Consider the following 15,709-nt stretch of genomic DNA (forward strand, 5'->3'; position numbering starts at 1 on the left):
GGAACAGTTTCATCTTTGTCCCACAGCTGAAGTCTCTGCTATACTGAAGAACTCCAGTACAGTGAAATAAGTTGGACCTCAAGATCAGGTCTGAGAACTTTTAACCATTTTCAGAGCTGTTCCTAGTCTGCTTAATAGGTTGAGGAAAGCAGAAAACCTGATTCTGAAACACTGCAGCACCTATATTGCTTCACAACTGAACCTTAAAGGCACACAAAAACAGTAAGTTCATGTACTTTAAGATCAGTGGAGTTAAGAATGCTGTATTGGTAGTATCTTTTCCCAATGTTTAGCAAGTTTTTACCACAAATGTTTAAAACCCATGAACCATTTGGCAAAATAACTTAATACTAAGAAAATGTTATCCCTCAAATAAGATACCAGATCCATGTAAGAAAAATAGACATTATCATGACATAAAAAAGTAAAAGAGAAGACATTTTCACAAAAGCTCTGGAAGTTCAGCTGTAGCATAGAACTTGTCATCAAAAACCATGTAAAGCAATGAGGCCACTCCGTATTTAAAGCCATTTTGGTTTTATCTATTGGGGTAGTCACTTTACATCATACCAAAAAGACTGTTTATGAATACAAGTGTCAAAAAATCAGATTTTTATGGCACAAAAGGAAGTTTTCCATTAACCTGCTTTCAGAGTTGTTAAATACATAATTGAAGACAAAGAAACTAAGGCTACCACAAAATAATATTTGCATGATGACGTTAGTCTTTATTCAGCGTCTGAACTGACTCCTCCTGTCTGAAGGTGGAGAAGAACCTTTCCATTAGTTTATTTCAGGGGTTTATTCTGGTTGAAAAGTCTCTTTTCCTGCGTTTGACACAAATTTGATTTTTCATTTTTACTGTTAATTTGAAGTTCACATAAGCTTTACTATTGTATCTTACACTGTATGGAATTCGAGATTAAAATAAAACTCTAGTCTTAACGTAACCTTTTCTATAATGTAAAAATATTCTACATGTTTAACATATCAAGAATGTTAAGCATTCGCTTTGGGGAAAAACTTTTTAATGTATTTTCCAGTACAAACCCAACTGCTGATGTTTTGGATCAACGTATCCCTGTTCAGTAGGGTGCCGCCCAGTGTTCACCGTCTGCAACTGCAGCTTGACTTGCAACTACACCAAACAAGAGAGTTTTCAACAACTGCAAATTTGAGATGCTGCTTACTTTTTATCTTTACTTCTCCCCCACCCCTCCACTGTGGCGAATTTACATCTTTGAAATAATGAGTGTTTTTAATTATCAAAATCAGTATAAAAATAGCAGCATGCTACTAGACGTGAAAAGCAGATTGATCATGCATTATGTATTTAAATGCACATCTCTGCCTTCCTTTTATATTATCAAAATCTTCTTAAAGATAACATCAAGGCAAGGGGTATAAGGTCAGACACTGCATAGTATGATTTGATACTAATCTGAATTGGGCATTTCCATTTAATCAAAATTCATGATAATTACAGGGTAAACAATTTTTATTTCAAAATACTGGAAATTTAAATGGAATTGTAGTGATGAAAAAGGAAGAGGCAAAAATGCAGTCTTTTACAGCCCATGTCACTGCATCTCACATCCAGAGATAAAAGCTCTAATTGGTGAAGAGACAAAATATTTGTGGCATTTCATTGAACCTTTGTGATAATCCAGCATTATCCATTTCTAAAGAAATATAAATACTTTAAACAAACACTGAAAATAAACCCTTTTGATGTAACAAACTACACTCTTTACTGAGAATTTTCAGTCTTCTTAAAAGAAAGGGACTCCACCCCAAAAAATAATCGAAATATCAATGTAGAATAATCCGTGGAGGAAAAAAGTCGGAATGTAAACCTCTGTTCCAAATTAGATCTGAAAAGCAAAAACACCACACCATGTATTTAATTCACATGCATTTTTTCATCAGGTAGCTCTTTCTTTAAAGTTATTTTTACAGTTCAACAGGAGACTTGTTGAAGGCAGTACAGTACTGCTTTTGCCTCAGCTCATATCCTGTTTTCTTCACATGTGAACAATTACTCTCCTCTTACGACCTCACCACAACTGTTACTATAGTTACACAGTCGAGTAATTCTGCCAACATAACTATGCATCAAGAGTGCACATAAATTAGCTCATGATTCTCAAAACAGCAACCAAACCTGAGTTTAAGGGTAATCTCCCTAAGTAGTGACTGTCAAATTAATTTGATGGCAGAATGAATGTTTTTTTAACCGTTCTTCTGACATAAACAACACAGGAAAGACTCCACCAAGTCTTTCACGTTAACTCTGACCTTGGAAGCTACACTTCATTCTAGGTAGACTAGAATGATCCTCAGAAAGGTTATTCACATTTTATCTCGTGACATCTTTTCCTTTCTTAAAGCATGATACTAACAGTATATTGGATAGCTGACAGAAGCTTAAAAACTCAAATACATTATCTCACACAAAGATCCATCAGTTTGCAAATTTTATTACTTCAATATTCCTACAGCTACTTATCACTTTGACATCTTACAATACTTCATTATTAAAAGCATGCAGTACTAGGAAGTGTCTCTAGCTTCAGTAAGCTAAATCTCCAGTCAGCTCAACCACTGACAGGTCCAAAGTGAAATTTTCAAAAGGCTGAAGAAAAATTCATCAAGATTCTGATATTTTAAAAATATCTGATCTAATGCATAATACACTGAGAACCTCAGAAAGTCAAAATAATATTAGCACTTAAAGAGGATTAATCATATTGCCAACTCAGAGAGGACTAAAAAGATGAAGAATTAAACATAATAATATACTTAGAACAGTCTATCCAATTAAGTTAACTCACTGGCTCAGTACACTACTACTTAACCTCTCAGCCAGTTGACCCTACACAGTGTCAACTGCAAAATAAAGTGCATCATCTTAGAAAACCCTTCACAGCACATTCTAATTCTGCAATTTGCTGTATGATTTGAATTACAACAGTATTACTACTACAATGTAGGAGTGTGCATAGTCTTGGTGACAAGCAGAAACACAGCCGATGGTGACAATCAGGATTATGGTTAAACTTTAGTAACTACCCAAGATGCAGCATTTTACGATTTTTATGTAAACAAAAATGGAAAAAAAAAGCTTTGGTTTTTAAGAATATAAATCCCTCAATGACTTCTGTAGTTACAATTAATTAGTGAGGCTGTTAAAGTACAGAGGAAGCAGAAAGGTAAAACCCCTAAGTGTTTATTCAGTTTGCCAGGACACCCATATAACCTGCAACTTTTTCCAGCAGTTGGTGTCCCGCACAGCTTGCATCAGCAATTTATGACTGAGCTGCCCTATGTGGCACAGGAGCTGACCCACCAATCACTGTGCCTGCTGCTTGAGACATCTTTCTGACCCTTTAAGGAACTGAATGTATGAACACACCCAGCTACATTCATGTATGTAGTTAACAACTTGTGTAACTGCAACCCTTCGTGTGCACACACACATGGTCATTTGAATGGACGCTGCTATGTAACTCTAGGTCTTTGGGGACAAATGACACTGATTTTCTCTTTGACGTCCTATGGGTAACGAGAAGCCTCTCTCCAGGTATGTTTTAATAGTATGACACTAAGCATACTATTTCCTTAGTGGTCAACTAGAAGATGATTGTAGTATAGATGAGATAACAGAAAGCTGGCAGGCATATGTCCACACCGCTTTCTGAAGCGGTCCCTGAGAAGGTGAGCTATTCTGAACAACCATGTACTACTTTACTTGTTCAAAACCAAGAAAAAAGAGCTTATTGCCAAAGGTGACACAAAATATATATTTACTACTTACATCATCAATATCTTCATCATCATCTCCAATATCATCAAACTGGATTTCATCATCATCTCCAGGACCAAATGTGTCTGTTTCATTGATTTTAGCTAAAATGGGATTTGGAGAAGTTAAAGGAGTGCACTCACACCAAGTAAAGACAGATTGAATATTCTTGTCCACTACGAACTTCCCATTTGAACAGAAAAGATTCTTACCATGTTCTGGAAGCTCCCCATATGCTTTCAGACTTCTGGCTTCATCTGCATTATACTTTAGAATAACATCAGCCTTGTTATCCTATATAAGAATTTATTAGAATGTATTAGTCATCTATGAAGGAAAAAAATCTCCCTATTAACCTCAGCAGACTACTAACACCTAACTTATTTTCGGAAGAACCACACATATTATTATTTACATGAGAATATCTTGTTCCTCCTTCCCCTTCAGTTTCTCTAAATGTGAAGCAGAAATTGCTCATTTGTAGAATATTTTAATTTCATTGGGGTGATAACTTAATTTTCTCCTATTTTAAGTAATTTAAGAAGTCGTTTAATGCCTTTGAAATTAATCTTTCTTCAGAGAACACACACAGTGAGGTGTCTGGTGGTCCGTCAGAAAGTTAAAACTTCCTAGGTTCAAGTAGTTTAATGTACACAGCAAATAACAGTATCCTAGATGGTTTACAACTCCAGTACATGTTTCAGAAATTGAATCTATCTTCAAACCACTGATGACATAACACTAACATTTGTGAAAAAGCATTTACCTAATAAAAAATTGACAACTGTTTTCTATTAACCTTTATATTAGGCAAAATTACGCTACTCTGTTTTTTGAAATTTAAGTAGAAACTGACCACTGATAAATTGGCCTCCTAAGGTAAAAGCCTAAACATCAAGGCTCCAAAATTCTGACTACCAAAAATTCTGATTATCACAATAAAATAATTGGTGCTTGGCTCAATCCTCCTTATATCACAGGATCCAAGCATCAAACAGCTATGCCTGACAAGAAGAAGTCAATGATGCCAGTGTGATGCCAGTAAGCACCTTCATTCACAAAGACTCAAGGTGCAATTTAGAAGAACAAGTTGAACCAGGATTTCTCATCTACTCATGACAATCTTTCTGTAATACGAGGAAACTAAAAGTAATAATTTATCATAACTGAATACAAATTAAAAGAAAGTTAGATGGGGATTTCCTTATGATATCTGATGCTATTTAGCATTAAAAGTGCTGTTTTTAAGATATTCTTCATTGGCAAATTACACTGTATTTTTACCTGGTAGTCTCTTAAGCCAACCAATATAATATCAGATGTATTTATCCAAACCTGAAAGAGAAAAAACGTATGTTATACTGCAGGAACTCAACTTCTGCGGTATAACACAAGAGTCAAACTGCATACTTAAGTTTACTGAGACACATGAAAAATTTCAGTACAGCCAACATTTCACTTTATAACCAGTAAAATGAAGATACCCAATTTCATATTTTAACAGCAAAACCAAGGTCATAAATACTCACAAATACATTATTTCACATTATATGTAGCTATTAGTAAGGTAAAACAACTTTATTTGATGAGCTCCGAGCCAACATGTTCTGAGAGAACAGAAATAATCCATGAGGCCACCAGTCTGTGAATTGAGCTCCACAGGGGCAAAAAGTGCAAGACAACCAGATGAAAGGGGTGAGGGACACACACAGTGAAGAGCAGAGGAAAATGAATGGAGTTGTTTCTAGTAACTGACTATGCTAATCAGTCAAACCAAAGCCAGAAACCTGCAAAACAGGACATGCTAATAGTGATAGTTCTATCTCACATCAGCTTTTTTTGTTTTTGAGATTAAATATATTTCAGTTGAGACTTCCTTTATTTTAGACTTGAGAACTAGATAAGTGATGCTTTCTGCAGCAAGAAAACAGTTCTGCAGCACTCAGCATTTATCTATGCACATTCTCTACTACCTTCAACAGTTTACTGCAGTGCATTGCAGCAGCTAGCAGGGCTCACTCTTGATACCAAGATTCACTGGTCTCCAAACCAAACAGGTGGAACAATCCAGAATGAACACAGTGAACATCTGTTTTGTTGGGAACAGACTGAGAGGAACTCCTCTGTACGGTACATACACAAGCAGAGGACAGAAAGCTGTAACATCTGACAAGGGGCAACCTTGTCAGATGGCAAGGTTAAGATATGCATCCGCAGATGGCAAGGTTAAGATACAAACATGTACACCTGACCTCCTGGAAGGTAAACACTACTGCAGATCAGCTTTGCAGGAAAGTACTTCGGGAACAGATGAAGTCAACAATGAAACGATAGTATCTGAGATGCCTGTGGGAAGCTGCAAAGAAACCTTCCCAAACCACCCTTATTGAATTATTCTCAGATAGTCATCTGGTGAGATGATGATAATTATTCAGTTCCTCCCCGGATCAAACCAAGCGAATCTATACAACCCTGATTCTTACTGGTTTTGGGAAACAGCATACAAAAATGGTGGCTTCAGACAACCCTCTTACACTTTCATTTTCCTACGATAGGTGTCAATCTTCACATTAATAGAAGTTCTCCTGGCAAGTAAGTACTGATCTAGTCCCAGACAAAACATGCCGACTTTCCAAACAGTCATCAGGTTTCCCACCTACAATTAGGGATCTTTTTAATTATCCATATACACATAACTTTCAAGAATGTAAAAAAATGGCATTTCACAAGCAGACAAAAAAAAGCATCTCCCCTAAAATACACACATCCAAAGGCAGCCCTTCAACTGCCAGCTTCACGCAAAAGCCAAAGCCAATTTCTGTGCTGGCAATACAAACAAGTGTATTATCAAAACACGAACAAGCTAGTTTACTATCAAAAAATAAGTCTAAGATATTAAATACAATAGAAATGTTAACTTTTGTAATGACCTATTTTGTAATGTGTAAATTTTTATAATTACGTATCATGCATAATGCCACTGTTTTCTATTGCAATGCTTCAGAGTTACCTTTTTTCTTAGCTTCCCTCTAATATGACATAACCTCTTCACACCATCAAAACATAATGCCTCCAGTCTTCCATTGCCTAACATCTTGATCACCTGTGCATATTCTGAAAGAGATGGTAACATACAGAATCATTGAATTACAGAATCATTTAGGTTGGAAGAGACCTTTAAGATGATTGAGTCCACCTGTTACCAAGCCCACCTTGAACTAAGTGCCACACAGCAAAACTTCTAAACAAATACAGCAGCTTTATGAAACAACCAATAACTTTTGCTACTGTAACCAAAATTTGCTGTAACATTTTATCAAACATGGACAACGGACAGGAGCTTTCATCAGCCACACAGGCTGCTGAATGTACCACTTTTCTTATCACTGTTGACACTTTCAAACATCGCTCATTCTTAGTTGTATCCATGCTCTTGCTCCCTCTGAAATGCTTACTACAGATAGTTTTTGGAACTGTCAAGTCACACACAGTTTGAAACTTTATGACACTTAGCACCTGTGCTAAGTGACAAAATCTTATGTGTCACTGAGGGAAGAGAAGAAAGCGGCACATCCTGTATACTGATACTCTGCCTCCTGCAGAGGCTCTGTGGGGAAAAATGCTGCTCTTGAAAGGACATGTTCTGCTGTTCCCAGATACTGTCTGAAAGGCAAGGACCAGGCGTCAGCTGAGAGCTATGAAACTTTTCTCCAACACCCACCCTCAGTATCTTACCTTGTATTTAATGTCTTTCCCTCATCAAGTTCCAGAAATCACTACTGAAACACTCCACATACTATTAAAGTCTGCAGTGTAATGTATTACCATTTAACTGAAAATAATAAAGCTAGTAAGAATCATAACATTATTATTATTATAAAGCTAGTAAGAATTATACCATTATCTGACTGTCCATACTCGCCAGGAAAAAAGTAATTTCTCAATTAGTTGGAGCTGTATTTCAGTATTCTAAAATCTTTCCTTAGCACAAGTTAGATAGTCCAACAAGCCACACATGAGACTATGAATAACTGAGAGTAATGTTTCATTAATTAGTCTTTGCTTGGGAGATGAAAAGGATTTTATGTTTTACAGCTGCATCAAAATCAACTCCTTTTTTGATTTTAACTGTCACAGAATAACAGAAAGAACTTAAAAAAGAATAAGTTCAGAGATCACTTATTTTACAGTGATTTAAATCAGTACTTTTCTTGTATTTCGAACAAACCAACTCATTAATTGGTCACTATGCAAGCCCTTGAGTATACGTGAGCAACCACAAGAGCATGACACACAAGCCAGGGTAAGCCAAAAGGGAGGTAATCTCACTGTCACCACAAGGCAGTGGAGAAGGGAAACCTACTCATCACCCTCCAGCTGAACACTCTTGTGGCTTACTCAACAACATCCATGTAAAGGACCTGACCTAGTGCTCCTGGTTTAAAATTGTTACATGTCCCAAGCAGAGCCAATTCAACCAAACATCAGGGGACAGAAGGAGAACAGTGAGATGAACTGTTCTGCCAGGGCAGGGACTTCAGAGAGCTAATCACAAGATCCAAGAAATGGTTCCAGTTGGTATAGAACAGAAAGTGGGACTGTGTGTCTCACAGACAACTACTGGCAGCACTGAACTACATCACCCAAGCCAGGTGCTTACTGACCCTCACACTGAGCTACTCAAGGGACTTCTAGGGAATTTTTACGTACACAGTGTATTACACATGGCATCACAATAAGGTCAAGGAAAGACAAACATCATTCTTAAGCAGAGAAGCTATTTAAAAATTTCCCTTTACCTAATGTCTTCCTCCTACACTCAAGTATGTCATTTAGAATTCAAATACAATGCCAGTACAAACGCCTCTTTATAGCACAATAACTCTGTATTTCTCAGACACCTAGATGTCTTTTTGTGTATCAGTGTACGTCACTTACAGTCTCTGATGAAAGTAACAGCACTGTCGTACTATAGTTAAAGACTCACCTTGCCCATCCTCCTTGAACACCAGTTCTCTTTTTTCCGATTCATTCTCATTCTTACCTCGTCGCCTATTTTTACCTCCTTTGCCTAAATTAAAAGGGGAGAAGGGAAAAGAAGCACGTGTTACTATCTCTGAATACAGTGAATGAAATAATCACGCTTATGAGGTTTTCCATGCTTGTTCTTTAATTGACTGTTCTAAGTATCCTATCCAGATGTAGACTTATTGCTTGCTTTTAACAGTTTTGCTCCAAATTTTTAACTGAATGGTAACATAGCAATTGAACGATGAGAGCCTCCACTACTTAAGATGTCCTGGCTTCTCTGGAATGACAGTAGCCTTCAACAGGGATCTGCACAAGACCACCATTTTCAGTTTTTGTGACTGTTGCAACCAAATACCTCACAAATAATGGTGGGACGACCCGTTGCATGTAACTTGAGGGGTTGTTGTAATGCTGAAATACTCAGGGGAGGACTTATGCTCCAAGTGAAGATGCCCTTTTTAAAGGCACACACGTGGCAACAGGATTAGATGCTCTTCGTGAAGACACATAACAGCAGCTCATACTCTCCTCGCCACCCCTTCCTCAATTAAAAAGCTGCTGTTCCCTTCAGGCAGCGGGCTGGGGAGAAGGGAGAAGCCGCCATGCCCAGCGAGAGCACGGAGGCATACACACAGCACACCCGCCCGCTTCCTCGGCGGCCGCCCGTGACAGCCAGGACCCGCCGCGGCCTCCACTCCCGGCCGCCCAGGCCCCAGAGGCCTCCGACACACCGCTGGGCCGCGCCCGACCGGGGCCAGACCGGGACCCACGCCTGAGCGTTGCCGGGAGAACCGGCCGCAGGGACTCGCCGGTACGGCAACGCGCGGTGCCTGGCGGGCGGGCTCCTCCGCCCCCTCCCCGCCCCGCCCGCGGGCACCGGGCCGCGGCGGCTCCCACGTGAGAAGCGACGGTGGCGGGCCGGGGAGCCTCCGCGGGCCTCCCCAGCGCGGCCGCGCCAGGACCCGGCCTCGTCGCTACGGCGAAGGGCCGGGCGGCCGCAGGAGGCCCAGCGGAGAGTAGCGCGCCTCACCTTTATTCTTGGGCATGGCGCCGGGCGCTCAGCCGCGGAGGGCCTGCGGGCGGGGGCGGCGGCTGGGGCTTCACGCGGCTCGCGCAAGGCGGAGGGAGGCAGCAGCTCCTGGCACGGCGGGACCAGGACCGGGTCCCGGGCTGGGGCTGACTCGTGCGTTCCGGCTGCTGGGCGCCGATCCCACCCACAGCGCCTCCTAGCGAGCGGGAGGGCTCTCCGCCTCCCGGCGGTGCCCTTTCTGCACATGCGTCCTCCCGCCAGCCTGCCCGCTCCCGGTGGCGTCGGCGGGACACGCCACAATGGGCGTGCTGATGGGCGGGCGCATCGCAGCTGGCGGGCACCGGACACCAATCAGGGGCTCTACGGGGCGGGGCTGGGCGGGCGAATGGGGCGCGCTCGGTCCGGGCCGCTGGCTTTGGTTTGACCAGGGCGTGCGCGAGTTCGGCGTGGGACCCGCGGCGGCAACGCTGGAGAGCGGTGTCCCCCGGCAGCCACGGCGGGCCCCTCCCAGCCCCCGTGCCGGGCGTGTGGCCTGACCCCGGCAGCTGGTGCGGAGGGCGGGGGTTCCGGCGGTGGTCTCTGGCCGGGGGAGGCGAGCAGCGGCGGGAGAAGTCTCGCCCCATCGATCTACCAAAGGGTGCATGCCGAGGGTGTGAAAGCAAGGGAAGTCTGAAGTAAAGCAAGTCCTCGGGGTCCAGTGTTACACTGACCCCCATCCTTCCCTTCCCTTCCCTTCCCTTCCCTTCCCTTCCCGTCCCTTCCCTTCCCTTCACCCAGTTTACTCGAAAATACATTTAAACATGGATTTAGGCAGGATCAAGCCTTGTGCTGGGTTACAGGATGGTGCTGATGCACACCTGGGATCCAAGGTGTGAACTCCAGCTGGAAGGTAGTGGTACCTGCGCCCCTTGCCCTGGGATTGTGCTTGCTTCTGCTTGTTATTGTCTTCATGCCCTCTCAGAGTCACCTTTTGGCATCCTCAGCAAGACCTCTGGTTACAATCCTCACACATGCTCCATCACAGCTGCTGTAACTTTATGTAATACAGTGACATTTTAACCGACAAATAGTTGCTTATTAAAAAGCTCTTTCTGGTTAGAACTGCACACTTGGTACACTGCAAATGTATTTCAGTGTTAATGAAGAACAACTTACGTAACTGAGCAGAACAAATGATTAACCAGAAAAGCACTTTAAGATGTTTGAAAGTTTATTCATAGTAGAAATTTCAATTTCTTTTGAAGACTACAAAACCTGCCATTAGACAGGAATATAAGCAATGATACCTTTCCAGAACTGTTCATAGTTACATCTGGAACAGTTCTAATTACACATTAATAGCATGATTGGAACATTTCCTAGATCAGACTCTGAATAAAACAATCATTTAAAGTATTCAGTACATTTTTTTTTTCTTTCACTAGCATTTCAGTTCTATGACAGCAGTGCCAAGCATCTAAGAGATGCTGTTGTAATAGTCTTCAACAAGGTCCTGGAACAGTACCTCAGACTCACGTACATGCCATGCTGAGAAAACTAGTATAAAGAATGATTGTATAGAATTGTAGAAAAATATTTTATCTGTGAATTTGTCATTTTTTAAAAATGTTTTAAGTAGACCCCCCCCCAACTAGGTTGCAAAATAATTACATCCCCCATAAGTACACCTTCCCTTTGATTAGGTCAAGAGTATCAAGATAAAGCTAATCATTTACATCATTTTCATAAGTGAAAATTCATCTATTAACCATTGCCACTTACTAAGGCCAGCATACTTTGAGTCCTTTCCTTCCAATAATAGAAAAACACAACTTTAGTTGGTACACCACATTTACAAAAGCAACACACACACAAAAAAGTCCCAGACACGTAAATCTATTTTCTTATGCCCTTGCCTCTTTAGAAAAAAGTTTTAAATATTCTCTTGAAAAACTCCTTAGAAGTTTCATTCACCATTATAGTGATTATGAATAAAGAACTTTGCCCTTACTGGATATAGATGGCATTTATTGAGTATTGCAACTATACTCCTCCCTCTGTTCTCTCATGCTCCCAAGCACAGTTAAGTGGTAATTTCACATTATGCAAACCATGGCCTGTATACAGAAAATTCACCTGTATCTGCAGTTCTCCTCTTTTATTCTCCATGACTTTGTAGCCTAGAGTTACTTGCTATGCTTTGCAGACCAAGCAGCAGCCCAGCAATGAAGTTATGCAGTGTGTCATATGTACTCACATTCTAATAGAAAGGTGCTGGGATCTGAGGCAGCACTATGTGGATTTCTTTATATCTACCAACTGTGGCTACAAAATGAGAAAAATAAACGTGAAGTTGTAAGCATGGATCCAAAGCAGGTGGTAAGGTACACAAAATTACCATGTAATTCTAGCCTGTAAAACATACCTCCTGCATACATGGGCCATTTATATCTTGGTTTAGAAAGTAACTTCAAACTGTAGTGGATCTAGACTTCAACATACTGATTTAGCATGTGCTAAACTGCCCTATTAGCATTTTAAATGATCCCTCTATATTGCTTTACACACAACACAGTAGCAACATCTGTAAAGTCTAAATTAACAGCTCACTTGAGAATGCAGATACGTAAAATGTAGGAGTTAACTTTGCTTCACTATCTGGCTAATGACCAGTGAGCTCAAGGGCCACAAAATATGGCTAAAATAAAACTCCTGAAAGTACTTTCATATTACTCTAACATGGATATTGCCAATAGTAAAGCAGCTTAACACTTCCTCCTTTTGGTCTGTTCTTTGCCAGGCAGCTATATATACACACCGAGAACACAGGAGAAATTCCTTCCTGAACGGAAATGCTATTATTGACACTAGCGATTACTGCTATCCCTTCATTTCAACAGCATCAGTTTTAAATCTCCTTTGTTGACTAGATACCACAATCTTTAGATTAACACATTTAAAAGCCACTCCAGAAGGTATGGTTTCTAGGTTTTGAGAAGCCTGACTTACTGATCGCTTGCAGAGCTGAAAATACATTTTCTGAAAGAAAAGGTTTTACTGAATTCCTCTGGAGCTGCAGCCAGCGTCAAACAAAAAAAAAAAAAAACAACAAATGGCCTTTTTCTGCCTTTAGTGAAAGATGCTTCTTGAAAGAGGGGTAGATGCATCTCTACAACTCAAGGGAACTTCAGTGTCAGAGCACTAAGTAAGGGAAAAATGCTAATTGCTTGCAAGAGCTGTGTGTTCAGATTTCTAAGATGTATGGAAATTTAAGAATCCTTGTTCATAAAACCAATTCTTTACACAATTGATTAAATATTTAACAAATTCTTAAGGGCAACAGAAGCGGGATCCCTTCCCCAAGGAACTCAGAAAAACCTGTAGCAGAAGGAACACTCTTGCATTCATATAGATCAAATCTGTGATATCATAAAGGTGGTTCTCCCTTTCAGTAAACCTCTGATGATTTCAGGGAAACTAGCAAATTAATCACCACAAAAAAATTTAATATCCCTAAATCAAGAAAATGCCTTCTTAGGCAGAACACAAAATTGCACCTTTTAGTTTTTAAATTGTATTATTCACTGAGCTGTTCATCCAGATCCATTATTTATTAAAGCTGGAATTCCCAACAGCCATTTTCGTATCTGGAATGAGTTGATGCAGTGGATCATTTTGGGGGAGTGGGACACTGACTGAATCCAAACACATTCCAGTGCATGTTCTCATGTGGGCAATTTGATTTTTCAAGACTAGCTGTCAAAAAACACCTTTAATTACTTAAGACACCGAGAGGCCAAGAGTATTAGAAGTTTATATTAGTACTGAAAATTAGTCTTTCACAATCATTACAAACTTGCTTCCACCTTGGGAAAAGGGAAGCACTCACTCTGAAGAGTTTTGTCTTATCTTACTGGGACAATACTATTTTCATGATAAATGACAATGACCCTTTTCTAGCCCCTGACTGATCTAGATGACTCTCTTCTCATTTTGCTTTGGATGTCAATAACAATTATCGGAAAATAACTGACAGAACATCAGATCCATCAGTTTTGCAACTGCAGTGAATGCAGTTTAAACCTGCTTTTTGTAGGCTTCTGCTTATTAGCAGACAATATGTTTTGCTTTATCTTCAATGTAGCCTTTCTTCTATAATGCCAACAGTCACTGAACAAATCCTTTGCATCTTAAACAAAAGTCACAGAATAGAGATAAAATATTAACAATGGATTATAAGAATAAACAATATAGAAATGTCCTCTATCAGAAAGGATTTAGCTATGATTCCTGAGTCCAGAGATTAGATCAAAGAGAATAAAAGGGAGAGTATGGGGAACAAAAGACAAGAATTATCTTTTCTCTGGGTTATATTACCTATTGTATATATACTATGGTGAAAGATTCACTGTTTTAAGTTTTGAATACTATAAACAGCATCCTGATTTTTATAACATGACATGCAGTGTCAAAAACATGGAAATGTAGAGAAGACAGACATGGAGAAATACGTATTCATAGTATTACATTCAATAGCTGTTTAACAGTCAGGCTTCTTTTAGAGCTGTCCTACAATACTGATTAATCCAGCTGAACTGTTTAATCAGACTTAATTGTCAAAATGATTAATAATATCTAAGTAAAACAAGGCATGTATACATTAAAGAAAACAGCACAGAAACATACTGCTTGTGAACTGTTTACAAAAACATACAAAATGTTGGATGGCACAAAGTATATAGTGCTAATATAAAGAGATTGTTTAAGCTAAGTGCTTAACATAAACTGTCCATCTCTACCTGTAACAAAGAATATTTTAGGGGGCAAAAAATATTCCTTATAAAAATAATGCTATGTGGTGCAGAGTGCTTTATTCAGTGTATTTTTTACAGAGGTGGCATTCATGATTCTTCTGGTTTATTCAATCGTGAACTTGATCATTTTCATTGTGTTTCCACTTGTCACTCCATTTGAAGCTCCAGTAAGATCAGTAACTTGCTGTCAACAGTTTAAAGCGAGAGTAGATGAAAGCAATAGCAGCAGCAGGAGCAGCAGCATTATAGGTACCAGCTGGGACAGAGTGTGCTTGCAGGTATCTGTCAGATATATGCTACCTGTCGCCATGATTTGTGCTATCATCTTATGCCATGGTACCAAGTATCTGTTTGAGGTCACTTCACAGGGCTGTTGAGGTAATTTTTTTTATACCTCTCCTCTGAGCAAGAGTAGAACGGCCAACTGGCTCCAAAACTGGTGACTGATTGCGATTCAAAGCAGAGTAAGTTGCAGCCATTGCACCCTGTGGGGCAGAGGGGGAAAAAACCCAAGAAGAGTATGTTGTGACTGATGTACACACTCGAGATCACACAGTGCTAACAGCAAGAGTTTCTGAACGAGTTTTAAATTCCAGTCTACCTTCATCTACAACATAAACATACCACTGCAATACTCAAATACCAGCAGTGTTAGGAGTGAGTGTTTGTTAGGGTAGTAAATAGTTTTCACATCAATTTAAAGCAATTTTACCTTGCTTAAAAAGTCAAACCCAGAAGGTATAAATTGCTAAATTAAATTCTGTCTCTATGCTTTGTAAGATAGTTGGGGAATGAAATCCCATCAGTAGATGCTATCTCTGCTTATCACTTACATAATCATTTCCATTTTCAACACAATATTTAAAAAATTCAACCACATCATTCAGCACATGAAGATAAAAAAAAAAAAAAGAAAAAGCTAGGAAGTTGTAAGCTGTGGGATCAGAACTTCCCTCTTTCCACTTGTGTTTCTGGATGCTAGAAATTTCTAATAGCTGACTCAGAGTGTTAATTATATTCTTCAGATCCCTTTTATGTTGCACGACAGAT

The 15,709-nt window shown here is 39.8% G+C and overlaps 2 protein-coding genes across 5 annotated transcripts in view; both read right to left on the reverse strand.

Moving 5' to 3' along the window:
• Window positions 1-520: 520 nt before the first annotated feature.
• EIF1AX (eukaryotic translation initiation factor 1A X-linked) lies at window positions 521-10,081 on the reverse strand. Its single transcript, XM_062603840.1, has 7 exons — window positions 9,867-10,081; window positions 8,793-8,876; window positions 6,816-6,919; window positions 5,090-5,140; window positions 4,018-4,099; window positions 3,818-3,909; window positions 521-1,874 (listed from the first exon to the last, which is right to left on the reverse strand). The coding sequence occupies exons 1-7, from the start codon at window positions 9,880-9,882 to the stop codon at window positions 1,869-1,871; spliced, it is 435 nt and encodes a 144-aa protein (XP_062459824.1). The 5' UTR covers window positions 9,883-10,081; the 3' UTR covers window positions 521-1,868.
• Window positions 10,082-11,058: 977 nt separating this feature from the next.
• Window positions 11,059-15,709, reverse strand: part of RPS6KA3 (ribosomal protein S6 kinase A3) — a 78,727-nt gene continuing 74,076 nt past the window's right edge. For all 4 annotated transcript variants that reach the window (XM_062603805.1, XM_062603803.1, XM_062603802.1 and 1 more), the window contains exon 22: window positions 11,059-15,144. In XM_062603805.1, the coding sequence (XP_062459789.1) occupies window positions 15,022-15,144 (123 nt within the window). In that variant the 3' untranslated portion in view covers window positions 11,059-15,021. The remainder of the gene's footprint in view (window positions 15,145-15,709) is intronic.

The sequence above is a fragment of the Pezoporus occidentalis genome, unplaced genomic scaffold (genome assembly GCF_034315485.1).
Source record: "Pezoporus occidentalis ecotype Australia unplaced genomic scaffold, CSIRO_AGI_Poc_V1 ctg81, whole genome shotgun sequence".
Taxonomy (NCBI): domain Eukaryota; kingdom Metazoa; phylum Chordata; class Aves; order Psittaciformes; family Psittacidae; genus Pezoporus; species Pezoporus occidentalis.